Source organism: Primulina tabacum, chromosome 4 (assembly GCF_025594145.1).
Source record: "Primulina tabacum isolate GXHZ01 chromosome 4, ASM2559414v2, whole genome shotgun sequence".
Taxonomy (NCBI): domain Eukaryota; kingdom Viridiplantae; phylum Streptophyta; class Magnoliopsida; order Lamiales; family Gesneriaceae; genus Primulina; species Primulina tabacum.
Genome location: NC_134553.1, coordinates 4,213,028 through 4,240,023, shown reverse-complemented (window position 1 = coordinate 4,240,023; position 26,996 = coordinate 4,213,028). Strand labels below are relative to the sequence as shown.

Below are 26,996 nucleotides of genomic sequence, written 5' to 3'. Positions count from 1 at the left end.
AAACAAAACACGCACCGCGAGAAAAAATTTTAGTCAGAAACTATTCCAGTCATTTGTCAAGCCATGCAATAACTGTCGGACTGTCCAGACAACTCCATCAGTAAAAGTACAAGCATTACAATGAGGAAAAAAATGATCCCAGGCCCTCAATCTACTTCATTTTATTACTGTCATTCATTTAATTTTTGGAATATAGCCTATTGTTTGTTACGTCCAATCCTTCTAATTTTTCCAGCACAAATATGTTAGATTGAATTGAGCAGCGTACTTCGGCTTCAATTTTTTGAACAATAACTTATATGAAACATAAGATCTTCTAAATCTGTCTTCGCAAAACAATTAGCAATTAAACCGATGCGCATACATAATGTTTGATTGAAAAATATCACGAGTTCATTCAATACTCACTCGTTTGTGAAACAGCAATGTTTGTTAATATGCATTATTGAATAAAATTTGAATTTTTACAGATATTGTTGTGAGAAACTTTGGAGTATTTGCCATTACCAAGATCTAAATCTTGTGGCGTTCGACGGGAAACAGTCTTCGAGTTGTCGGAGAAATGGCAGCAAAAAGCAATCAATTTCCGGTGAAGTTTGGTCTACTTTACATTTGCGTATATACAACGTCCTGGTTGGATTTCCAACACAAAAGACATCTAGTTTTTTTCTGCTCACGGTATAAATGTCAGTTGGGTATAGCAATGTTTATGAATTAATTAAATACATCGTGAAGAACTTGTTATGATGATACATGGTCCTTTCTGGAGAGCATCTGGGTTCTCACCAGGATGTACATATGAGATGTGACAGTGAGATGTGAAAGTTTAACTTGTATGATTTTAGGTTCGTAAATCGTAATGTGTGTAAGCTTGAGCATCTCTATGATTCTAACGTGCTCTTGGGTGTTTCTTGGAAAACTCGTGTGTTTGCCTAACCTGCACGGGTACACCTCATCTTGGTTACACTCCTACGAACTAATTATATGGGAGTGATAAGGAGCGACAACTTTCAAGAAAGCTATTCTCGTTAGCTAGGTGATAATGAAATTAATTGGAATTGGAGAGAGATCCCTTTGTAGCAATATTTTGGGGTCAAAAGGTACCTCCTTTCATGTTCCGAAATAAGAGGGAGAATCGCAAAGGTTTTTTGGTGGAGGTGGATAAAAATTGGAACATTGATGTTTCCGGTCTTGGATTGGTTGAGCTTGCCCTGAAACTTAAGATACTGGATTCACATCTTAAACGGTAGAGTGAAACCATTTTTGCGAATATCTTTGATGAAGTTAGAGCAACAGATTCCGAGGCTGCCAAGGTAATCTTATCGAAGAGAACAAGAGATGCAGTTTCGAAAGAAAAAAACGTGTGTTTTGAAGAAGCATTTTGGGAACAAAAAGAAATTTGTAGGTGCTAGTGGACGAGGAACGCAACACTGAATTGTCGTGATAGTGATCAAGAAGCGACCAGTTTTGTAAACTATTTGGCCTCCTAGCTGCGGTGATGGATTTCTTTGGCGGTACTGAACTGCTTCAGACACATCTATCTTTACTCATCATATTTATGATGATTTATTCGTTGGGCTAAGACCATTTAAATTAATATTCTTATCAACTATGCTGAAGCATACACCAGAACGAGTTAACAAACATACATTAAGTATGCATGGCAAAAAAGCCTTGATATTGGTTACGTGCAAGTGATCAAACATCTAATTAAATAGCATGGACATCCATAAATCTAAAAGATTTGAGTGCTTTCAACCTCTAATTCTTTTTTTGAGGTTGAAAACACTACTTAAATTCTTCGAATTGATTCATAAAAAATAAGTAACAACAGGTTTTACATGAGATGTAGTAGTACCCAAGTAAAAACTAGCTACAGTTTTCACCTGGGATCACTTTGAAATTTAGAAAGGTGGTCATTTTTGAATAATTATAACACTATACTCACAATTTACCTAGTAACATAGATAATACTAGTGGAAATAACTAAAATAAACGTAGACATGCAAACAAATACCCTCCCATTCCGTTAGCAAGCTTCTACTGTTTCCCCTGGATTGGATACTTCAAGAAATCAACTATCATCCTGCGACAATCTACCATGCAGCAAAACCCAAGAAACTGTTGCAAAACACCAACAAACAAATCAACAAATTATGGCTTATCAATAAGCTCAATAAAGAAACAATTAATTTTTCAAAGCCAAGCTCGATTTCAAAACAATTATATTTCACTATTCTCAATGGGAAGATCCATTGACCTCATTGTGCCATTCTTGTTTTCACGAGGATACCCCTTAGACCTTCTCTATTTTGGTGCAACCTAGCATATTAGTTATGGGGTTTTTTTGGATGACCTTTTCGCCAATCATAGCAATAAAGCTTCGAGTAACAATACTTCAAATCAGATGTAATGTGGATAAGCGTCATATTAACGATATTGACTCAATGGTGGCCATTTATAGGTCATCCCTTCCATTGTGTCGATTCTCCATGAGCGCCCCAATGTTAGATAATAAGTTCAGCAGGAGAAATCGAATTGAAAAGACTAGCTTCTTAGGCAAAAAAAACCTTCAGATTTATTAGCCACCCAGTATTTTATCACAAAGCCAATATGTACGTAATATATTATCATCGAGCCAACATGGAGTATGTATAAGAGAAGCTTTCGTCTAACAAGCATCATTTAGATCTTATTTACTGCTATTTCGTACAAACTCGACGGTATAAAAAAGATGCATTCCACAGTTAAAATAATCTAGCAAATTCCATTGACGTTGATCAGGAGAATATCCAAGAACCGGGTCAAAACTATTTAAAAATCTATGTAATACATAGATACATATTATACATTTAATTGATTTTATTTTATTCCGTTGCCGTTCGAAATGTAACAAAAAAATGTGTCACAAACCATTAAACAAATGCAACCATGGAAAAGAAAAACGCTTAAATCGCTCGTGACAAATGGTTGGAATTATTTGAGTTTCAGTTTCAATTAAATAATTGTTATTGCAGCATCGCTTGGTGACTGTCCAAACAATTTATACAGTGACTGGTTTGAGCTGAAAGACGAAGATTCTTCTATTTCTTATTAGAAATTATCAAAATTTATACGTAACTTATTATTTTTAGGAAATCAAAGCATTTGATGATGTAAAAAAGTTTGTTAAGAAAGTAAGCGAGTGGACCAGGAACCACATACGGCTGCTGACATATAACAAGACTAGGTCCTTTGTGAGACAGTCTCACGAATTTTTATCACGAATATTTATTTGTGACACGGATCAAGTCTACATAAATTCACAATAAAAAATAATAATCTTAGCATAAAAAGTAATATTTTTCATAGATGACCAAATAAAATATTCCGTCTCACATAACGACGAATCTTGTGAATTTTTACTTGGCCTTTTCCCCACAACAGATTGCGTAAAACGGTTAAAGGCGAACATTAAATTACACAATCTTGGCTCCTCCACTATGATTTATATTCAAAATTAGAGTTTATTTTCTCACTAAAAATCAGAACGAAAGGCCTACTCAACCAAGTAAGCCGGGATAGATGAGAAAAATGAATGAATAAATTTTATATGGTTTATGAAAAAATATATATGCAATTTACCCACCAAATAAACAATATACTCCACAGTTTTTCGTGATCCAAAAACAGGATTTCAAATCTTACATTTAATTTATTTTAAAAGGACATGGATTCAACCAAAAATTTACTAATCGACCGCCACAAAAAAATTGGTTTGCGCTGGAGAAGAAGATCAATGTGGAAGAAGTACCAATTAAAGCACAAGTCGATAAAAGTAAAATGGAGATGAAATTATTGTAAACATAAAATCGAAGTAAGGAATCGAGATCATGCCTGATCGCACGAATGTTCATATGAGAAATAAGAGTATGGAAGAAGAAATTGGCTCCGTGAAGGAATACCACCAATCCCGTGCACCCCAACAGGAAAAGCTCCAGCATCTTCGATTCTTCCTCCTCAAAACAGTATGAGATCAACAATTTATAATCCAAAATGTTCAATTATATGAAGACAGAGTGTGAAGAAAGGGGGAAACTACTAATTTTTAGGGTTTTCTTTAAAGCGAAGCTGCTGCGTATCCAAAACTGGGCTTTGCCGTTGGTTATATGGAATGAACTGAAAACTAGCGACAGGAAAGAGGACTCGAAATTATATTAAATAATACACATTGATTTGAATAAAACTATTAATTTTTATAATAAATATTTTTTATTATAAATATAAATCAAATCAATTTATTTTGAAAAAAAATTATTTATAAAAACTATTGCACACGAAACCTTCTCGTGTCTAAATTATCCTCTGACGAAACCTTCTTGTGTTCGTTTCGCTTCTATTGTGATTTATCTCTCTCCAATAATTCACTTTATTAAATTATTTTTAAGAGATAATATAGATTTATATGTAAGAACTTATCTTATAAATTTTATTATATTATAAAAATATTTAACATAAATTTAAGCACCGTACGTCCGTTATGGTGTAGTTTTAAAATTTTTTAAAAAAATCGTGAGATAATATTACAAATCAATTTTACAAAATTGATCTTTTATTTAAGTCATTGATAGAAAATTTTATTTATTATTTTAAAAAAACAAGATTAATTTTTTTCATAAATAAAAATACGTGTCAACATCTTTAAAAAAAATGTTATTTTATATTTCACTTAATATAATATAATATAATATAATACCCAATGTTTTCTCGTCATTATGATGCTGATGTAACAATGCTGTACTGCTGCCGACCGCCACCGGCCGCCCAGTTGGCGTTCTTAGGCCGTGCTTTATCAGGCGGTGCAATTCTCCGAGTCGATTATTTTATTTTGTTGGCCTCATTTTATCTCGTGGTTGACCCTTGAAAATATTTTGATCGCCAAAATTTTGAGATATTTAGTTCACATTTTAAATAAAAATAGTAAAAACACATTAATTAAATAAAATTTATTATCATCAATATATAAACTTAAATAAATTTATATTGAATACTAAGAATATATAAAATATGCTTCTAAAATAATATTAATAAATTAAAATATATATAAGAAAATAACAAATAAGTTTAAGAAAAACTATATGAAATAAATATTATTTCCAAAAATATATATAAAATGAAACTATTTAGGTTAGTAATAATCATAATAAAATCAAAATTAATAAATAAATTAAAAATTAGATTTTTAAATATTGGTTAAAAGTATATAATATATTTAAGGAGAAAAATGATTCTAAAAAATTAGTATAAATAATCTAATAATAAATAAATATATACTATATCACATACATACAAATATATATTACATTAATTATTGAAAAGTATTTATTATCAATTAATTTTAATAACAATTGTGGTCATGTATATTCACTTCATTTTTTTAATACGAATAGACCACTTGCGATGTATTTTATCAGATCAATCTTGAGATTGGAAAGAAGCAACAAAATAAATAGAAATAAGGGAAACTGAGGAAGGGAAAGCAAACTATTTCTGAAAATTCCGAAATTTTTACTGAACCCTCCTCTTTTACCCATAAATCATTAAGGCTTGGAGGAATAACTTTTCTGAAAATTTCCAGAAAACTCAATTCCATTAATTATCTTGGCTTGAGATCGACAGCTAGGGTGAATATTAAGCTACCGATGTGAGGTTCTCTCTACCGTGAGATTTTTCTACCAGTTTCCTCAATAAATAGAGTTTGACATTTGACCTGAAATTTACAATAAAGTTTACAAGCAACTTATTTATTCATATATTGCATCATGTTATACATGTCACAATTTATTGGTTACGTTGTATTGCATATTTGAATTTTTAGAATCATTGGTTTTTGATTGGTTACCGATCGGCTATTGATGTTTGGGTGACGTGATGAATGACTAAGTGACTTGAGCCTGGACAACAATCTATTTACCAGGACTGCTAGTCCATTGGACAATGCATATTCGTCCCAGAAAATGAATCCAATGAACAACATGTTTAAAATCTGGTATATGATTTATTTGAACAACGTGACTTCGGTGCGAAAATGTGAGTCCACTTTGGCTCATAATGATCGATTGTACAGATCTTATCTGAATACGTGAGGAAAAGTGTTACACAAAATGTTCGTGTAGTCATCTCTTAGCTTACAATATTTATTTCAGAGTCCTGAACAGTAACTGCATGTCACTTGACATGATATTTTCATAATGATACGTCGATATTGATACATGTCATCCCATATTGAATTATTGCAATCATATATTAATATTTGATTTGTTAACTATATATAAGCTCAATTTATTCTCTCATTAAATCTCCAAAGACTTAGTCTCTATTTTCTTTCTATTTATTGTAAATTCCATATATATGATTTCAGGACTCCGAATACGATAGAAATTGAGAATAAAATTGTTGGCTTAACAAGAACGTGAATGTTATGTTGAATTTATATTTTTGTTATCTTTTGTAAAATAAAAAATTATATACGCTTCCACTGCTGCAAGTAAAATATAAAGATCATATTACAATTTGGAACCACAACCAAAAACAATATTTAATTTTACTGTACTCCTTTAATTTTTTTCTTTCAACATAAGAATCGAAATCCCCCGCCTCACATTTGTTAAAATATCAGCATAATCCTTTGTAAAGTCTTGAATTACTCATAGTTCTACAATCTATGTATGGTCTTTAGAAAACATAAATTCAAAATCCAAAATTATTTAGGAATTGTTTGCGATCATTATTGGCCATTTGTTTTTAAAAAAATCAGCTTTGTGAGTTTCTTATACCAAATTTTTCGTTATCATCTGTTTAATTTAATTGAAATCTAAAAAAGGATGAAATGCTGATTTTGATTCTACAAAAGTAATTCTCGTTAAACAACATTAGAATAACTTATTTATCAAACATCAATTCCTTCTAATTTTCAACTTTTCTCTTCTGTTTTCAAACATTACTTACATTTTTTCATAAATTACAAATTTATGTACTTTCTTAAAAGCAATTTGCAGAAGTCAGAAGTGGTTGCAAACACTCCTTTAATATTCTTGCGATTTTAAGAAACTTTTGCTATAAATAGAAGTTTAAGAGGATTCATATGCCCAGAAATCCTTTTTTCTTTCTTTTCTTTTTAAAAAATAAGGAACCTAAATAAAAGCTTTCCTCTGTAGCTTTCTAAAGTTGAATTCAATTTCTATTATTGGACCTGTTTCTCAACGCCACTTTCGATGTTTATGATTGAAATGAAAATATTTCCCAGTACTGTTCTTGGATTGTATCCGTTCTCAATAATTGATTGACCCGAATCAAACAGACAAATGGGGTGGGGACCGGGAAAGGTAAATAGCATCTGCTGTTCATAAAAAATTACTGCATAAAATTTAGAAGTAAATTCAAGTTTGCTGAGGTAATGTACAAACGACTACAATGTTAAAGCAACCTGATTAAATACTATACTATTCGTTATTAGAATCTTATACAACAACCATCAAACAAATCCAATATCGAGGCAAGGGAACCGGCTTAGTTCCCCAACCAGAACTAAACATAGTTTCGAGTGAGACTTTGCCCTTTTCGCTAATCAGAAGACAGAGCCGAGACAAGTAAATCTTGGAGAAAGACAGCTCTCCCTGCTGCCTGTCGCGTTCTTTCTTCACGTTCTTCGCGACTCAATGATGAATCCAAACTGCTGCAAGCAAGGAAAAGGGTTAGGATAGAAGTAGTAAATAACTTCGTTAAATGTTATCGGTATAGGATAGAGCAAATATCTCTCATCAAATGAAAGGACTTTGTAATCTCATGAAGTCATTTTTCAAGGTGCTGTCCCATCAGAATATGCCGGGTAGCCCCCCTTTCCCAGTGTCCCCGATTCTCTCAAGAGAACTTATAGTCCATATACTTCACCATTGTACAGGGTGACTTCTCTCATGTCTTCGTAACCATTTGACATGAATATTACCATGTTCCTTTACAATGTTCCTTTACATGTTTACACCCTCAACGTGATTCAATGTCTTAAAGCATGTATAATTTCTGCAGATCAAAGAACCAATTCCCGATCACTATGCTACAATCAGTTCTCAGGAAATGCAAAAATTTGATTGAGTCTAGACAAGCAACTGCGGAGGCAGAGACGATCCACAGGACAGTCGGTCTCCTACATTACACTCTGTATGTACATATTTTTTCTTTAGTGCAAATAGCAGAGTTTTTGCCTCCCTAATTGTAATTCTTTGTAGTTTCTCATTTCGCCTCCCATATTCATTTTTCGACTCATCACAAAGAAAACTAAAAGAGTTAAAATGTTCAATTTCAGAAAGGGAAAAAATTGGCTCTTTACCTCGACTTCCACATAGGTAGTGATGCATCACTTTTTGAGGAGATTTCCTCAATACTCGACATCACAGATTTTGAAATCTCCTCACTTTCAGAGCCCGTAAAGTTCATATCAAGAGATGACAGGAAAGGATCAGCAACAGCAGTAGCATTGGATGAAGCTGCATTGTTGGATCGGTATGTGCTGCTTCCAAAAAGTGCCTGAAGATGGGCTTCACGAAGATCCTTACCCAGCAGAGACAGCGCTTGACTGTTTGGAATGGGAACTCTACGCAATCTGCGCCGTCTCTGAAAGTGACTGTTAGTTAAAGAAATCGTTGACGTGGTTTGAATTGGAGTTGATAAAATAAAAGCATCCAATAATATACTGGAATCTTCTTTTCACACAAAGGATATCTTGAATAGGTGTCCATGTTGTAGAGTTATGTGACTTAACACGTCTCGAGTGACTTTAGCCGAACAAACAGGGCAGATCTGCATGAAAGGAATAATTAATCAAGGTTAAGTCACTCATAATATTTACAACACCAATTATTAAAGCACATGTAGCTGGATTTTTATTAAGTGAATTGGCATTAAACAGAGTTGGTGGCAACTCAAGCACACAGAAGTTTCAATTTTCTCATGGAACGGAAGAGCATGATCAAATGTGGAAATTGGAATGATTTTGCACCACCAAGTCAATCCAACTACAGCAATATAGGATTGGAGAACTATGACATCTAACCGAAGGCGCACGACGATCAAAATACAATAACAAACCTTACAATATCAATAAACAAACAAATATTGGTCAGAGCACGAAAAAGTTTCATCTTCCGAAATGTATTATGCCGTCCTCGAACAGATCACCCTCGAATCAAAATGGGGTCTGCCACTGCGTCAGTTGCATAATTCCAAGTTCGTTCTAGTGAACACAGGCTCAATAATTAACTGGTTTATTTATCAAATTTAGTTGTACAATCCATGTCAAGAAGAATACACTAAAAATCTTGAAATCTAATATCATTCAAATGGAGCAAAAAAGAATAGTCCAAAGATAAAAACTAGAAGTAAAACTTGAGAAAAATCTCAAAAACTGCAAAAAAGAAGTTTAAAGATGGTGCTTCTCACCACCCCCACAAAACTAACACACGTCCTTTTCAATTCATTCACCAAATAATCCCTAAATCAGAAATGATAATGTGGACAAAGAAAATATAATTTTACAGAAAATCGAATTAACTATTTGCTGAAAATAAAATAAAATAAAAATCAAACTTTCCACCAGATTAAGCAATTCTAGAACCAGTTATAAATAGAAAAACATTATAAAACGGGATTAGAACCAAATATAACACACTTTATGCAACACAAAGCAATCGAAAGTATACATTGAAATACATAAACGTATGCAAATGCAAAGAGAATCTCACCGCGGGTTTGGATTCACAAGGATGTTCATCTTCAAGATGTTGGCAAAGGGACGCTATATCAAACTCCTCGAAACAATAGGGGCATGGGAAATCGGATCGGATGTCTTCTTCCAGCTCGAAACCATCCCTGCCAAATCGATCTACAAAACCCAGAAAAAAATAAAAGAAAACTTGCAGATCAATCGAGAAAAGCACATACACAATAAATTATATACAATGAAACGAACCAAATTGAGAGAAGCCATGGGTATGCGAGAGATGGCGGTGATGCTGCAGATTGAACTGCCTTTTCGCATCGGGCAGGCGAGTGGTCCAGAAATCAGAATCCATGGATTAGATACAAGCGAAATCGAATTAGGGAAAAAAATATAGACGGATCGAAACAGTGAGGTTCAATCAAATTTAGAAGGCGCCGGTGGTTGTCTGAAAAATAAATTGGAAATATATTTCTTGTTTAGAATGATGAATCGACTTCGATTTGGCTTTACGGTTGAGTATTGGACTTTTCTTGATGGTTTTAAATATGTGTCCGACGAACATGGATTCCCAAAATCAGACAAATAAAAAAAAAATTTCCCTGCTGTGATTCTTGTGAACGTGCGACAAATGGAGAGAAGCTCCGCAAAAACGTCGGTTCGTTCGGACATGCTGATATGCTCTAAAACGGGTCGGGTAAATCCAATTCATATTTCGTTTTTAATGACAACTGAATTCATATTTGGTTTTTATATTAATAAAAAATAATTTATAAATGGATAACTAGGCAGACCGGCTCTCATTGTCATATTTCTATATAGAAAGTATTTTAAATTTATTTTATCGTTCACAAATATAATTCTACCATATTTTGTATGTTATTGTTCTTAAAATTTTCAAAAAACACATAAATGATTAAAATTAAAGAAGTAATACATTTACGTCGTAAAAACTTTTCTAAAGAGGGATTTTATATCCGACCAAACTTATGAAAATTATTATTTTTATGTCAAAAATATTATTTTTTATTTTATATATGAATCAGATCGATTCGTCTCATAGATATAAACAATTGGACTAATCCATTGCACCATCATTATAATTATATATCCATTCATGAAACGCAGCAAAACGTGAAAGAAACAAAACGACCTTATATGTTTAGTTTTAGTTTGTGTTTTTCAAAAAATTAGATCTCTTATAATGGAGATATAATGATGGTGCAGTGGATTAGTCCAATTGGGCCTTAGTTTCGTCCATCTTATTGGGCCTGAAATGAACCGGTAAACAGTAGGATAGAACGAAAAACCGAACCTAAACGGGCGGTGTCGTTTTAAATTCCACCACCAAGGCAACAATTAGGGTTCCCATTTCACACTACTGAGTACTAAAACCCCAGAACAAATCTCATTTCTCCTCCTCCGTTTGGGAAATCTCAGCTAATGGCGACCAAGGCTCCTCCGAAAATATCGCAGCAAAGTGGAGCCGCCGCTGTAGAAAAGCCCGGACTTAGGAAGCCGGTGTTTGTCAAAGTCGATTCCTTGAAGCCGGGGACAACCGGGCATACGATCATTGTCAAAGTGGTGAACTCGACTACTGTCCTCAACAAGAAACCCCGGAACGCCAATTTCCGTGGGCCGCAGAACCAGAATACCAAAATCGCTGAATGCCTTATCGGGGATGAAACTGGGACTATACTATTCACTGCTCGTAACGAGCAAGGTACAACTCCGCCCCACCCAACCCCCATTTCTCATGGTCTTACAGACTCTTATGTTCTAGGTGAATGGATTTTTAAAAATTCGCTGAAAAATGTTGGATCAGACTATTAAGCATCAATTTATGATTTAATTTACAAATACTGTTACTGAAATTAGAGGTCTGTTTGTTTAATCCTTTTGTTTGCATTTGCTTGCGTAATTTAAGTTCTTGGTCAAATTTCTACTTTAAGCTGTCCTATGCACAATGATGTCTGATCCCAATGTCTATATTTGTTGTACGGGAACTCCCTTTTCTTTATGATCCCAATATGATTAACACCTGTGTTCCAAAACTTAAGATGGGCTAATGTACCCGCGCTCTCTCTCTCTCTCTCATGCTTTGAAGGCTGTAGTTTTCTTGTTCTTGTTTTCTGAAGGAAGATGGGTGGAGACTGTTTTAGTTATATATATATATTAATATTAATAATTTATGTTGATTTGGTGGAGGCATCCCTGTACGTCACTTTAAAGCTTTAAACTTCCATGCATTGAATATATCTAGCTAGACTTTCTTACTTCCCTATCAGATTGCACCTTTTGATCGTGGTGATTTCCATGCTCAGATTTTTTTTCCCTGATGCTTCCTGTCGGATCATCCAGAAATATGTTTGAAAACATTTTCAAGGTTTCTATTATCCATTTTTAATTCATATTATTTTATCTCGTTGAATTTGTAATTTTGTTTGGCTGTTTTATGTGGCCACAACTCTCTGCATATTGTGTACTTGTATTTCTAGATGAAAAGCTTTAATTTCTTTGCAGTTGAGCTGATGAAGCCAGGTAATACTGTGATTCTTCGGAATTCAAAGATCGACATGTTCAAAGGGTCCATGAGGCTGGCTGTTGATAAGTGGGGACTCGTTGAAGTTGCTGAACCAGCAGATTTTGTGGTCAAAGAGGACAATAATCTGTCCCTAGTCGAGTACGAGTTGGTCAATGTGGATGAATCTTGAAAAGGATATATTTTGCCTGGATGGTGTTGGGGTTCAATTTAATTGTGACTATGGGGTTTTGGTATACAGGTTTATGGGATTAGGTGGTTTTATTTTTCATTTAAGTTAATTGGCATGTGATGGGACTAATCTAATTTTCGGTTCAAGTGCTGGTGTGTATAAAAGATTGTCTTTTAGCTCCACCGCGAATGGCTACAATCAAAATGTGGAAGAATGAAATTCTTAAGGTTTAGTGGTTGTGTCTGTACTCTACTCAATATGCTTCTGTTCGCTTGTTGTTTGCTTCTACTATATGAAGATGTGATCATCGTTTCTCATAAATTGTGAGATAATAATAGCGTCTGTATATTAAATGGGCCATACTGCAGCACAATTCCTATTGTTTTTTTTTTTTTATGAAATTACTTCCATTAATTTGTAAAACATGTTACAATACAAATACACTGAGCATCGATGCTCAGGAAATAAAGAAGTTCCAAGAACATCAATACAAAACCAAATACAACAAATTTATGTCAATACACGAAACACTTCAGTCGAAGTCGGAATACTTCTGAAGACGTGAATCTGAATCTTCCTAGTTTCTGCAACAACATTGGGCTTCTCATTTTCAAATACTTCTGAAGACGTGAATCGGAATATAAGCTTGTTTCTTGCATTCCATATATAGTATATTGTAGCATCTTAGCTAGTGCGGAGTTGTCCCTATAAATGCTTCGAAACGCGTTGAGTATTGATGCCGGTTGTGCCATGTTTCTCTTCATTTTCAGCCATTCTCTGATTCGCATTCCATATGGTACTGGAGGTAGAACACCCGGAGAACAAGTGTTGGACAGATTCACTCTCATCATTACATAGTACACAAGTTTTGTATGTCACATGAACAAGTCTGTCCCGAGTAAGGAGTTTTCCATGTGCTAGTAACCATAACGTAAACCTGTGCTTAGGAGAATGCATGGTTTTCTCAAGAGAGGTTGCCATGGCCATCTTCCTTTTCTGTTGACAAAGAAATCATATGCAAGAGATAGTCCACCATTTGCATTGAACCAGCTCCCTAGTTGAAGCACTGCCGCATCCATTGAACCGAGCCTACTTATCAACACATCACGTAAAGAAATTAATTTCTTTATAAGTGGTGATGCTTCTTTGTGCACTTTCCAATTCCATACGCATGTAACTCTGTTATAAATTTGATTCACCCATTTGATCCACAAACTGTCTTTTTTCATATGTATTTTCCATAAAGTCTTTGCCAACAATGCATTGTTCCAAGCTTTCAAATCCCTCAATCCCATTCCCCCATCATCCATCGGCTTACAAAGTGTGTCCCAAGCAATCGGTGGGTGTTTTGTTGCCCAAACAAATTTACGACAAAGTGAGTAAATCCTATCAATGACACATTTCGGTATAGGAAGTATAGAAAACCAAAAACATTCCACCCCTTGGACCACAACCCTAATCAGCTCAATTTTCCCAGCATAAGACAGTGTTTGACGTGGCCAAGAATTTATCTTTGCAGTAATGGCATTAACAAGAAGACTATAGTCTGAAGATCTCAATTGTCTCGACGCAAGTGGAACCCCTAAATAACGAAAAGGTAGAATCCCAGGACAAAAGCCAGTAACTTCGAGTATAACATTTCGGACCTCGGGCTCAATACTAGCCATGTATATGTTCGATTTTAAGACATTCACTGGTAGTCCAGCCATATCTCCAAACTCATTCAAGCACTTCATAATCATAGATACACTACACACATCCCCACGAGCCAACAATAACAAATCATCCGCATATGCTAGGTGTGCTACACGCAGTTCCTTGCATTTTGGGTGGAAGCCAAAACCATTGTACCGAGACATTTTGTTAAGAGATCGAGAGAGCACCTCAAGACAAAGAGTAAAGATAAATGGAAAAAGAGGGTTAAGAACCTCTCGTAGGAATTCCCAATCTACCGTATCATACGCCTTTTGTATGTCAACTTTCAAGATGCATCTTGGTGATCCACGTTTTCGGGCATATTTCCGAAGTAGCTCCTGAGCTAGATGTATGTTATCCACAATTGAGCGGCCCTGTATAAACGCAGCTTGTGCCCCCATCAACGAGACCATCTATCACCTTCCTTAACCTATTTACCAACACCTTGGAAATTATTTTGTAAAAAACCGTACAACAACAGATGGATCGGTAATCATTAACATAGGATGCTTGTTGTTCGGAACTAGTGCAATGAGAGCATGATTCCATTGTTTCAAGAGTCGGCCAGAGGAAAAGAATTCTGAAATTGCTGCAAATACGTCATGGCTTATAATATTCCAAGTAGACTTGAAGAAAAAAGAGCTAAAATGAACGAAGAATTAACTAAACAGTCTTTTTTAAAAAAAAAAAAAAAAGAAAATTTGAAGAACCTTCATACTAACTTTTGGTTGGTACCTTGATTTCTAAACACGATAAAAGTGAACCCACTGCGATTTTCTCAAAGGTATTGAATTAGACTCTTCGGTTATCAATCGACTACCAGATACACATTATGATCAATGACGATATACTTACTTATTGTGTCATATCCAGGCTAAGAATTTTTAAAGGCTCGCAAGACAGTTCAAGATAGAAATTATCTCGAAAAACTCGTGAACCAGCTCAAACAATCACGTTCGATAACCGAGGTTTTCCAATAGTTTACTTGTATACAATGAGTAATTTTTCTAGTTGGTGCAAAATAAACAAAGGAAAGAGTGCCTATCACTCTAAAAAAAACAGTCATAAACAACCGTGACACCTTTTTACCACTGGGGTTCCCCTGTACCGTCCAAGTTCTGCTCATCAACTTTCAATTTCTTAACCCCATCAAGATTCTCAAATCTCAATGAAAAATACCACACGTTGTATTTTTAAACTTTTTGATTAGCTTTTAGAAACGAACCCAAACACAAGCAACTATTTTTTAAGTTGGGGGAGGGAGTTGGATCATTGAGCCTCGAACCCAAAACCTCGTCTCAAATTTGCATATTTTTGTAAAATAAAATAGGTCTGTTGATCCAAGGAAATAATTGGATATCGATTAAAATGATTTTTCCAACAGTATAACTTTATGGCAAGAATTTGGTGAATAAAGCAGGAGCGGTGGGGGCAGGCGGGCAGCTGCCGGCCAATTAATGACTCATACGAGAATGGAACTGTAATAATTATAAAGAAAGTCATGTCGACCCGCCCGCAGAAACCACTCACTCGCTTTTACGTTTTTTGCTCCAAACACAATGAGTACCTCGCATTTCTTGATTCTATTCGTAGAATCAAGATTTCATTTATGAAAATTGAAAACCCTTGTGAAATGGGCATCCATGCCATCGGGACAAATTATTTCCACACCCTATAATTAATAATCATCATTTCATAAGATGAACGATCGGGCCAAATAGACGGATACCTTCCTCAAATCAATTTTTTATATAATTTTTATTAAAGATCATGATTTATGTAGTGTAACGAAAATTGTTATGATATTTTAGACTAATTTATGTACGTTCTTTATATGTAAATTCTGTATCCGACTTCTGAACCTGACCAGATTTAAAGTAAGTTTCTGTATTGATTTTACTGCAAAGAAATCGAGATAGGAAATCGAATCTACACTGACTCAAAACCATATACCTGAGTATAAAATTTATAACGATTAATATACAATTTATTCAACTAAAGTCTTCAAGCCATTGCAGAAATCAAAACCTCAAACTCCAAGAATTCATCCACGCATTTCAACTTTGGAGAAACAAAAGAAAAACAAGGAAAAAAAACTGAAAAACACATTTGTAGTTTCAATATGAATCAAACCTATACGTTTGAAACCCATTAATGGCGAGACTGTAAATAATCTATATATTATCATTTCACCCTCATCCATTCAAATTAGTTTCAAGGTAAATTCTGCTCATTTGGGAATTCATACTTGTTCTGATAGCTGTTTCCGTAGTAATTCCTGTCATTGTATTCGTTCCTAGCTCGAAACCCCTTCAAGCTTTCGTACGGGTGGTTTTCGCTGAATTTCTCGTTGCTTACGTCGTAAAAATATTCACCATTTTCCAAGGATCTCGTGTCGCTCATTCCCTGCGGTCGGAAGCTGCTTTCTACCTCGCCATTGTAGAATGTTATTCTCGCGTCCGCTGAACCTGGTGTCGGATAATCCTTGTGGGCCGCTGTTGAAACTGCTGCCACCGTTATAGTTGAAGTTGTTGTTGCTGTATCTGTTGTTTGCGGCCGTGTAGCTTCTGTACTGCGGTTCTCCTGTCTGGTATTCTTGCCGCGCCTGGTTGTCGTAGTAGTTTTGGGCATCATTGTAGTTGTTTCCGTGGTTGTTGAGGTTTTTGGTGTAAGTATCCTCTGAGAAAGAATCGCTGTCATCTACGTTTTCCGGCTCTGTTACATAGGCCACGGGGTTGTAGTTCTTTGGGAGGTGTTTATAGAGGGGTTCTTTGGAGACAGCAGTTGTGGAGGTGGTCGTGGGTTCGGCTGTTGTAGTAGCACTGGTGGTGGTGGTGGTGGGTTCGGTGGCGGAAGTAGGAAGTTGGTCAGATTCTTGGCCGTAAAGGCCGTACCGGTTGTCATTTTCCGGCAGGAAATTGGGTTCTTGTTGTTGGTTGTTGTTCAGAGGTTGCTCTTTGTTTGGAACAACAGTGGTGGTGGAGGACACTTTGTTAAAGAATTGGCTGTCTCTTGCTTGTGTTTTCATGGAGGAAAAGAGGGCCGTAAGGAGGAGGATGAATGAAAGTTTCATGGCCATTGAGGAAGCCATTGAAGAACAGGATGTTTTGTGTTAGCTCGTGAGTTGTGTTTTTATAGAGAGGTGTCTCTGTGTCGGATTTATTTGTTTTTAAAATTTCGAACTTATTGTAATAGGGTACGGTTGAAGATCAGGTTAAAAAAAATTACATGAGACCCGAGTTTAGCCCTAGCTAGGCTCGTCCGGATGCGGCTCAAACTCGAACAACTTGAAAAATAAAATAGCATCATTTTAATATTTTTATTACATACTTCATATGTACACTTGAGTCAAATTTCGATCGAATCGAATCAAATCAAATCAAGCTCAAGTCAAATTTTGATCGAATCGATCACGGATTAATCCAGGAGTCTCACTTGCACCCCTAGGTTACACCATCACCTCTCTCTTCAACTATTTTTTTTCCTTTTTACAGTTGAAAATGTTTGATTTAGGAAAAGCTGATATTGCAACTGGTACGGTTACTGTTAAATCTGGTTGGGGTAGTTACGTGCAGTTAATGGAGTCACACTTACCTTTGGCCGCCGCCGTCGCCGCCGCCGCCCAACAGGCAACAGTTACTAGGCAAATCACAGAGGACAAAATCAATCTAAATATTGCTGAACCATCTTTAAAATCATCGGATATCAAACATATCTAATTCAATAAAATTCTTAATTTAACATAATAATGTTCAGACATGCACACTAATACGAGGTAATGGAGAACAATTAAGCTAAATCCATTTAAAAATATATATTAGAAGAAGAATGGAGAAGGCCGGATTATTATGCGTGGATCGTGGATTGGGTGGGACATACAAAAACATGTGCCTTCTAAATTGGTATAATACATGGACCCTTTTTTGCTCTATGCCAATGGCATGCCTATCAAATACCCATCCCCCATCCAATTTTCAAATATTAAAAAAAAAATTATCAAAATTAAAATTACTACCGCGATTCTTGGTTGGTTGTTTGGCTCCAAAAAAGTATTGTTTTATTCTAATATCCAATGTTTGTATGTTGTACACAAAAAATAAAAATAAATAATAAGTATATTGTGATAGAGATCAATTCTAACCGTATTTTTAACAAGAAACAATATTTTTGACATAAAAAGTAATATTTTTCATTGGTGACTCAAATAGGAGAACTGTATCACAAAACTTGACTTGTGATACCGTATCACAAACGTCGTTTTGTTAAAAAAAGAACGGTTTGGATTGAATATTATGTTGAATAATATGGTGTTTAATAAGTCAAGAATGTAGAAAACTTCGTAATGTTATATATTTTGAGTATAACCAACATATTTTTGAGTTTTATTTATTATTTATTTTGTTAGAAAAAGCAAAAGAAGCTCCATCTCCTTTGTTCTTTCTCTCTTTTTTAATATTTTATTTGCCTTTTTATTTTCTCTCAAAGCAAATATAATTAATTACAAGGGGTGTGGCGGGGATTGGGTCCGCCAGCAAGAAAGACAACTTGAGTAAATTCCAAATGATTTTTAATATATATGTCTAATATCTAAATACTTTAAAAGGCAAAATTTAACATTGATTTTTTTTTTAAGATTTTGTATTTGATTTCTAACAAATAAAAATATTTATACAAAATGGAGTTTTTAATTTTTCTTCCATTAAACAAAAATAATAATTAAGAGCCTATGTCAAAATTGCATGCGTTATAAATTATCCACCTGAGTTATTGTGTTTTTTGATAAACGAAATGTTTTGAAAAAAAAAATAATAATTTAATAAATTTAATTAATAATAAACTAAAAAACTAATATAGAAACCTCAAGAAAAGATACGGCAGTGTTTCAGTTTATTTAATTTAAAGAACCTGTTTTAGCTTCCATCAATTTATTATTTCCATCCTACTGTTTTTTTTCATCCATCATATTTAATGTTTTTTTTTTGCTACTATCCATTATATTAAATGTTTTATGTAAACATTTGGGGATTGAAATGCAGTAAAACCATTAAATTGGTAGGCAAAGTGGCTAACTCAATAATCTGTATTAAAATATTGCATGTGGTTTATTAAAATAGATATCAAAGTTATGGGGTTTTCTTCGAAATTAATTCTACCATCTTGTTATGAATTATGATGAAAATGATGATAGTTGATAAGGAAACAACATGATTAAAGGATATGAAGAATGAGCCATCATCATTGCATGTTATTTTGATTCAATGTATTTGTCGCTTTGAGATTACTGTCTAGAGTAGGATCTCACGAATCTTTATTTGTGAGACGGATCAATCCTACCGATATATTCACAATAAAAATTAATAGTTTTAGCATAAAAAATAATATTTTTTTCATTAATGATCCAAATAAGATATTCGACCCACGAAATTGATCTGTGAGACTATCTCACAAGAGTTTTTGTGTACTTTCTATCGTCAAATTTCAGTCATAGTTCGGTTATATATTTTTTTATTTCAACTTTAATCATTTTCTGACATGTGTACTACCACATTAGTATTAGATTTGAAAAATTACTAATACAAAAACCTGACTGTGTAAATGAAAAAAACGCAAAGTAGGATAAATACATGACCAACTTTGCAACTTTTCTTGATTTTATTCACATACGCATTTTTTCCGCTGAAGGAATGGTTTGTCACAAATGATCTGAAAAATTAAAATAGGATTGAATATGTTTAGAGGTATGCCATTTACAATTTTTTTTTAAAAAAAAAAAACTATTTTATTTAATTTTATAACAGGATTTTATGTATTTTATGAGATCCATTATCAGTAAAAGGGCAATGGTTTGTTCATCAAATCAAAGAATTAAGACAATGAGTTGGTCAGCTTAGGGATTCCAATCGAGTAAACCCAAAATCTTTCCCTTTGTCAAACTTCCTTTACCTTTGTCCTTTGTTGGGTTCCATAAAATTCTTACGTGATTGGCGGAAGAAAGTATGGTTTTCAAATTGTTGAATATTATATAGCCTTTTTAATATTTTTATATTACCTATTAAATTTCGAATTCAAATAGGATCCTACCCGCCTCAGTTAATTATTCAGAAACTAAAGTGGCTTCTAAATGAATCTTACGTGTAAAAGTTGAGCAGGTCTCTTGTGAGACGGTTGCACGAATCTTTATTATTATTCACAATAAAAATTAATGTTCTTAACATAAAAAATAATACTTTTTCATGGATGAACCAAATAAGAGATCCTCTCATAAAATACGACCTGTGAGACCATCTCACACAAGTTTTTGTCGTACAAGTTTCAAATAAATATGTTATTTGATTCCAAACTTGAAACTTTCAAATAGTTCATATAAATTTTTCCATCAACATTTGAGTTTCCTAGAATATTATAAATCACGACTATTATCGATCAAAATATATGATTAGTTTTTTTTTTTTTTTTTTTTGAATTCTTTGTTTCACGATGGAAAAGAAATTTACTAAATAACCCTCTCAACTACCGCGATAAAATCTATTAAATTTGTAGAAGTGTGGCGAAAAAAATATGAACTTTTGTCCTAATGGGAACCATGTTAAAAGAAGAATGAATAGTTTTTTGTAATAAGGCTGGATTTAGTCGGAGTCGATTTCACATCGTTTAATATTTGTCTTGCCATCATTGAATACGGGCATGTGCATTTCTTGTTCTTTTTTCCAACTAAATCACATGACTCGCCCCCACCCTATAGACTCCCATCACTGTAACAACAAGACATCAGAGGTCCACTTAGCCTTTCTCGACTCTTTAAATTAATAATATTTCTCGTGTTTTCCTTTTTCTCTTCGAATTGGTTCGAGTTAGTTTAATTTGAATCCACGGTCATTTTTATAGAAAAATATATATATAAACGTAGTAGGAAGAATGTGCGAAAACGAATTCAAGATTTAATCGTAACAAACTATAACCCGATACAGAATAGTAGGAGATTTAATTATTTTTTAATTATATAAATGAACGAATTATATATATATATATATATTATTTATTTATTTCTGATTGTAAGGGGCAAGTGGTGGTTGAAATGTTATTGGCACACTTAACTCTAGTTTTAAAGTAGGGTGGGAGCACTTCATCAAGTTGCATGTACGTATATATGATCTACGATCAAGAAACATGCTATAAAAGGGGACCGGTCATCTTTTTCTGAAGGGAAAAAAAATCGAAATTGCAAAATTGAATTCGTCAAGTCTTTCTGGGACATGAACTACCGATGTTAATGTGTTTTAAGAATAGTGAGTGATTTATGTTAATGTGTTTCATAATTTTCATATATCTGTCAAGATTTCATATCTTTTATGTAAGTGAATTAGTATATCAAGTACCGATTAAAAAAAAAAATTTGAATCGGTTAGAATGGCGATTCCGACTTTTGAAACATCTCCACTCGAAATATGACATTCGAAGCAATGTTCTAACATCAACAGGGATAAAAACCATTGCTCTAATCTTATATATTTTTACATAATGTTCTAGTTTCCAGTCTCGTGTACTTGAATAACCCATATTGCAATAGTTAAACACGAGGAACTTATGGAATGGAAACAAGAGATTTTAGGGAGTGGCAAAGAAAGAAGGATGAATATTAACCGTACACAACAACCGTCCAACCAATAAACGAGATAAAATGTACAAAATCACTAGGAAACAACATTGACCATATAATTTTCTGGGGATAGATTACTGTATTTGATTTCCAATCAAGGAGGCAGTATATTTGTTGGGTTAGTTTAGAGGTGGGCCAAGACATGGAAATGTGGCATCGAAAAATTCTTTGGCATCACAATAAATGACATACAGCAAGAAAAAAAATGTACTAAAAACCAAATGAAGATGGAAATAAAAGATAAAAAAAAGCCATTCACATAGCAGCTTGGGGAAGCAGCAGCTGACCAATAAATGGAATCGATGAATGAGAGAACCTGCTGTGCTATAGGAAATCAAAATTTATTTTTGTAAAAAATTATATACAAAATCTGAAATCAAATTCAAGATAAGCCCACTTGAACCGCATTTGACATTGATGTCCCGAAATTAAAACGAGTCCCTTGAGAGCTCAGACCATTATAGCAAAGAGGAGCCGAACCGCTACCATGTTCATTACAGGTAACCACCAAAATAGCTTTGATTAATCCTCATATGAGGTTTGGATGGGAACCTTCTCCACCTCACGATGGATTAGGCTAGTGCCTTAGTGTACACGATAATGACGTCCAGCTAACTAAAATGTGATAGGAGTAACATGCAGGCACTCATTATTGGAAAAGCAACAAGGACTGATGCCTGAAGAGTCACAGTTAGGTAAGAATTAGAGCAAGAGGAAGGAAAAAAACGTTAAGGGTGTGTGAGCCCGGGAAGAAAACTGACAGTGAAAGACAAGGAATAGAACAAACCACAATAAAGATCAGCTCCTCATGAGCGAGAACAGCAGTAATTTCATTGCTTTTCATTGCCTGCTTGACGTGACCTTGCAGCTGTAAAACAAAACAGCATCAAATTTATGATAGTATTATAATTAATGCTGGTTTTACCGAGATCCAGGCAAAAAGGACTACAATGAGCTGGAAATTTCTCGCTACTGTAATGCTCCAAGGATTTAATTCAAATATTATTTTGGTTCCAACTTTTGTTAAGTACTAAAGGCAGAACTAATTTAATTGATAATGTACACAAAAACTGTTAAAAAACAAAAAACTCATGACAAATAACAGAATTATACTTTAACATGTTCCTCGCATATATGCCGGAGGAACATATGACCAAAATTAATATTAACCTTGGTCAAATCTTAAGAGGGTCGTGTCTGCGGGTTTTCAAACCCACTACTTCTGTACCGATATCACAAAAGAAAATAATGGTTCCAACACTTATTATAAATGGGGGTTGACAATAATATTATAATGTAGCAAAACTGATTTCATTGGGTGAATTAAAATTCATTTTAACCCATCGCAGTAAGAAAAATGAGCTCGGAAGAAAACAACCAATTGATTTTCAGTTCTCTGCAAGTTTTGTTTCTCGAAAATAATGTAACATCGACACAACAGTGCTAGCATTACGAATCACCAAACCGAGTAGGTATGATAATTAATGAAGCCCAAGTGAAGTTTTAAACGTATTTAAAGGAAAACAGACAGATCAGATTGCGTCTCCATTATCTGGTGGGCCAAGCAGGGAGCATGGCGGGACATAAACACGATTTTGTCCCAAGTCCTAAGTGACTAGCATCTTCATCTGCATCCCTTAAACAAGATCTTTAGAAGGTTTTCAGCAAAAAGAACAGCCTTGAAGTCTGGTCCCATTTGATTACCCAATTAAAATGTAGAACTTATCCATCCAACAATGGGAAAAAACGCAAAAAAGTGAAAGAAAACAATCTCCTCGGTCGAGCTATTATTGAATTATTAAAACAGCCAATACATCACATTCATGTAATCATTTACAATTGGCCTTTTTGTTAGAACAGTTATACATTCATGTACTCACAACCATACTGGAAATTCATGGATCCATCATCCAGCCTCCAGGTCTCTTTATCCTTACTCTTTCATTTTGGAAACGCCTGTGACTCATCACTTTTCTACATAAATTCTTTCAATCCAATACACGTTGTGGGTTTTCAATTCTGTTCAAACAGTATTGATCTATATTTGCAATATTATCCTAAAAACTATGAATGAGCATCAGTTTGGTAGGGATGATGTTGGTGTCATAGCAATCCAAATTGTTGGTTTCAATTTATGTATTTCCCAAACAAAATCAAAATGACAATTGTGCCTTCCTTTTGATTTACAACGAATTATTTTTCTATTATTGCCTAATACTTTCTTTATTTTAAGCCAGTAACACACTGTATTAGAGAAATTCAAATCATCTTAACATGATGAGATAACAATTGAGTAAACTGCATGTTAACATAGATCTTGGTCTTTAATAGCATAAAAATTGTATAAAATCTAATAAATTTATACAAAGCTCAAACACACACAGACATGTATAAATGAAAACGAAAATGACATAAGTTTAACCAGTTAAAAGGCACAAGGTTTGGTTTTTTAACTAATGGCATATACATGCATTCTTTTCTGTTAGAACTGGTGATAAAAAGAGTTGCAAACGGCAAACCAAACAATATTTCAAAATTCAGTAGGAAACTTGTAGATCAAGCACAATTTCAAAGAAACTCAACCTCAAAAAACAATCAACCTCATTTCTTCTTTATTTCGATAATTTAGTTTTGGATTTGTTTTGCAGTTTTTGGTCTATTATGTACACTGTTGCCCAAGTACGAAGTGTATGTGTAGTCCTGTTCTTTTCTCAAGATTGTAGTCAATTTATCCATAATCTATCAACACAGAACCATATATTCTTCAGAGACGAAACTGGATCACCACCGCCTCAGGACACAGAAAGAAAACCCAAACAAAAAATAAAAATTGAGGCAAGGGTGTTGAAAGCAGACACCATACAGCTTTGTGTAAGAAAGACTTTTATAACTCAACATGCGACAGAGGGGGAAGTAGAATAATACATCAAACCTGGTGATGATAACTCTTCGTGGCAGAGAATAGTTGCAAAGCTTGAGACTTGAAGAAAACTAACATAGACCCTGCTGCTGGAGCATAAGGATTCAGAATCCTCTCTAACTTGTTAAACCATTTGCCTAGCAGGATTTTAGAGGACTACGGAACAAAAAGTAACTTGATCACCATTTTTTATTTCTGAAGAAATCCGTAGGAAATAAAAAATATTATGATTGTACAAGCTATGAAGCAGCTGTTTGTGAATTGAATTTCTAAAGCACCCCATAAAACGGAAAGAGATGGATCAACCTATACAGATCAAATGTTAAATGGGCACTGTACCTTTACCATCTGACATGTCATCCAGCCAGATTCCCTTTTAAGCTTCGATGTTCTAATCTGAAAAAAATTCAAGTTCATCCGAAGCTTAATCCAATCGAGGTTTTCATTTAGTATTTTGCAAATGTACCCCGCCAGAAAGGGAGCTTAAAAATACCTCTGCCATGTGAACAGCCTGCTCAAGTCGCTGAATTTGAATCCACTGTTCAGATACAACTTCGGCCATCTACTTGCCAAAAATGACAAACGGAGAATGTAAGACAAATACAGCAGGGCATTGTGCAACTAAAATGGGATCCTTGTTCCAACAAGTGGATCCTCTAATGGAGTCAAAAAACCTTTTTCGTTCACAATAAATTTATGTTATCCTTGTATCTTTTTTTTTTTCCAACTGGCGATCACTCATTTCACGATAGAGAAGTCAATCAGGAAATTTTCTGTCGGTGAAAAGAAAAGTTTATCAAAGTGAATTACATGATAATAGAAAGTATTAAAGTTTCTTCCAGAAAGCAAATGCAGCATTCACAGTCCCAGTGAACAATCATGGTTCAGGAACTAACAATATGAGATTTTGGTTCCATCAAAGCTAGCGGTGAAATGAAATTTTGAATAAAATTGGTTAGTTACCCCTTCAACTTGATCGACAATTTCTCTTAATCTTCTTTCGGCATCAGCTGCCTTGTACTCCAACTCATGAATCTCAAAGTTATTCTTCCGGGAGGCCGCCCAAAGAAGTTGTGCCTGCAGTTCCAGTATCTATTTATTATCGGTAACAATCTGTAAGGGATGATTTGTCACCGCTCCACCGCTCCAAGATCAAAAAAATACTTTGTAATTTCAAAGTCGATTTTTGAAAAATGATAGGATTGGCTACTCAAGCTGGACTAATTAAATCCTAAATATATAGCTCAAAGTTTCAAACAATTTTAACAGCAGTTTACCTCTTCATCAAGAACATCGAGATTTTGATTTGCATTTGATGAATCGACCATAAAACTCGACAGTACCGCTCTGAGGCGATCGATCTCTACCTCCAACTCTTCAATTTTCCTCTGGCGTTCACTGAAATACTTGTTTTTCGCATTTACATCTCGGATTCTTTCCTCCAGGATGGATTCTGCGGTCACAACTGAAGGAAATCAGCAAGTAGTCCAATCATTTCAAACATGAAGTGACAAAATAGGGATTTTCACGCTATTGAAGCAAACAGAATACCAAGTCGAGAGATTCTGAGCTTGGCCTCTCCCAGCTCATACGCGACGCGATCGGAAAAACAAGACGACATTTGACAACCAATAAGAGCATTCGATTGGGCGAGATAGACAGAGAGAAAAAGGACTACGGGTAGAAGAAGAAACTCCGGTACCGCCATTGCTAGCTCAGTCCACCGATCACTATCCTACGGCGACGTCTTTTTACCGGCTTTTCGGGTGATTTAATTCAATAATATAACAAATCAATCAAAATATTGTTTTTTAAATGAAAAAAAATTGAATCACAGGAGCCGGGACTTATTTTTTGATTTCAGTCGCTACTACCTATTATTATTATTATTATTATTATTATTATTATTATTATTTGTTATTGTTTCTTATTTCATTAATTTGGTTAATTTTATTTCTTTCCAACATTGTTGCCATTAATCTATTTCATATGATTTATTGTTAATCTTTTTATCAATATTATTACTTTTTTAAAAACAATACAAAAATAATTATATTTATCAAACTAAAAATCTATATATATATATGATTTTTGCTAAATTGGTAGTTTCCCGCGTAAAATAAAATGTTGTAAAAAAATTGCAGTTATCAGATTATAAATTATTTTCAAAAAAATCACATTAAAATTTTAAATGACTTTCGAAATATAAAATACATTTAATTGTATGTATCGATTATGTCATTTCATTACATTTCCACT

General features: G+C 34.2%; 3 protein-coding genes, 2 long non-coding RNA genes and 1 pseudogene across 12 annotated transcripts; 2 read left to right on the top strand and 4 right to left on the bottom strand.

Moving 5' to 3' along the window:
* Positions 1–1,734: 1,734 nt before the first annotated feature.
* LOC142542595 (uncharacterized) lies at positions 1,735–4,322 on the bottom strand. The gene is made up of 2 exons (XR_012819557.1): positions 3,877–4,322; positions 1,735–2,121 (listed from the first exon to the last, which is right to left on the bottom strand). It is a non-coding gene; the product is annotated as an uncharacterized LOC142542595 (long non-coding RNA).
* On the top strand, positions 2,129–3,220 carry LOC142542596 (uncharacterized). The gene is made up of 2 exons (XR_012819558.1): positions 2,129–2,652; positions 3,065–3,220. It is a non-coding gene; the product is annotated as an uncharacterized LOC142542596 (long non-coding RNA).
* A 3,074-nt stretch (positions 4,323–7,396) lies between the features above and the next one.
* On the bottom strand, positions 7,397–10,455 carry LOC142542593 (protein DEHYDRATION-INDUCED 19-like). Of its 2 annotated transcripts, none has more exons than XM_075649315.1 (5): positions 10,004–10,455; positions 9,777–9,916; positions 8,758–8,835; positions 8,366–8,655; positions 7,397–7,714 (listed from the first exon to the last, which is right to left on the bottom strand). In XM_075649315.1, exons 1-5 carry the CDS (start codon positions 10,104–10,106, stop codon positions 7,603–7,605), a joined length of 723 nt encoding a protein of 240 aa, XP_075505430.1. In that variant the 5' UTR covers positions 10,107–10,455; the 3' UTR covers positions 7,397–7,602. The 2 variants fall into 2 exon arrangements, with proteins under 2 accessions (XP_075505430.1, XP_075505431.1); XM_075649316.1 differs by having other exon boundaries at positions 7,397–7,711.
* A 648-nt stretch (positions 10,456–11,103) lies between these two features.
* Positions 11,104–12,697, top strand: LOC142542594 (uncharacterized protein At4g28440-like). The gene is made up of 2 exons (XM_075649318.1): positions 11,104–11,474; positions 12,275–12,697. Exons 1-2 carry the CDS (start codon positions 11,195–11,197, stop codon positions 12,463–12,465), a joined length of 471 nt encoding a protein of 156 aa, XP_075505433.1. The 5' UTR covers positions 11,104–11,194; the 3' UTR covers positions 12,466–12,697.
* Positions 12,698–16,090: 3,393 nt separating this feature from the next.
* LOC142542592 (uncharacterized) lies at positions 16,091–17,295 on the bottom strand (annotated as a pseudogene).
* A 4,825-nt stretch (positions 17,296–22,120) lies between these two features.
* On the bottom strand, positions 22,121–26,557 carry LOC142542590 (uncharacterized). 7 transcript variants are annotated; one of them, XM_075649308.1, is made up of 8 exons: positions 26,289–26,556; positions 26,015–26,202; positions 25,701–25,829; positions 25,231–25,299; positions 25,077–25,133; positions 24,750–24,893; positions 22,605–22,685; positions 22,121–22,494 (listed from the first exon to the last, which is right to left on the bottom strand). In XM_075649308.1, exons 1-8 carry the CDS (start codon positions 26,443–26,445, stop codon positions 22,429–22,431), a joined length of 891 nt encoding a protein of 296 aa, XP_075505423.1. In that variant the 5' UTR covers positions 26,446–26,556; the 3' UTR covers positions 22,121–22,428. The 7 variants fall into 7 exon arrangements, with proteins under 7 accessions (XP_075505423.1, XP_075505425.1, XP_075505424.1 ...); XM_075649310.1 differs by having other exon boundaries at positions 25,701–25,814; positions 26,289–26,555; XM_075649309.1 differs by having other exon boundaries at positions 26,015–26,190; positions 26,289–26,551.
* Positions 26,558–26,996: the final 439 nt, after the last annotated feature.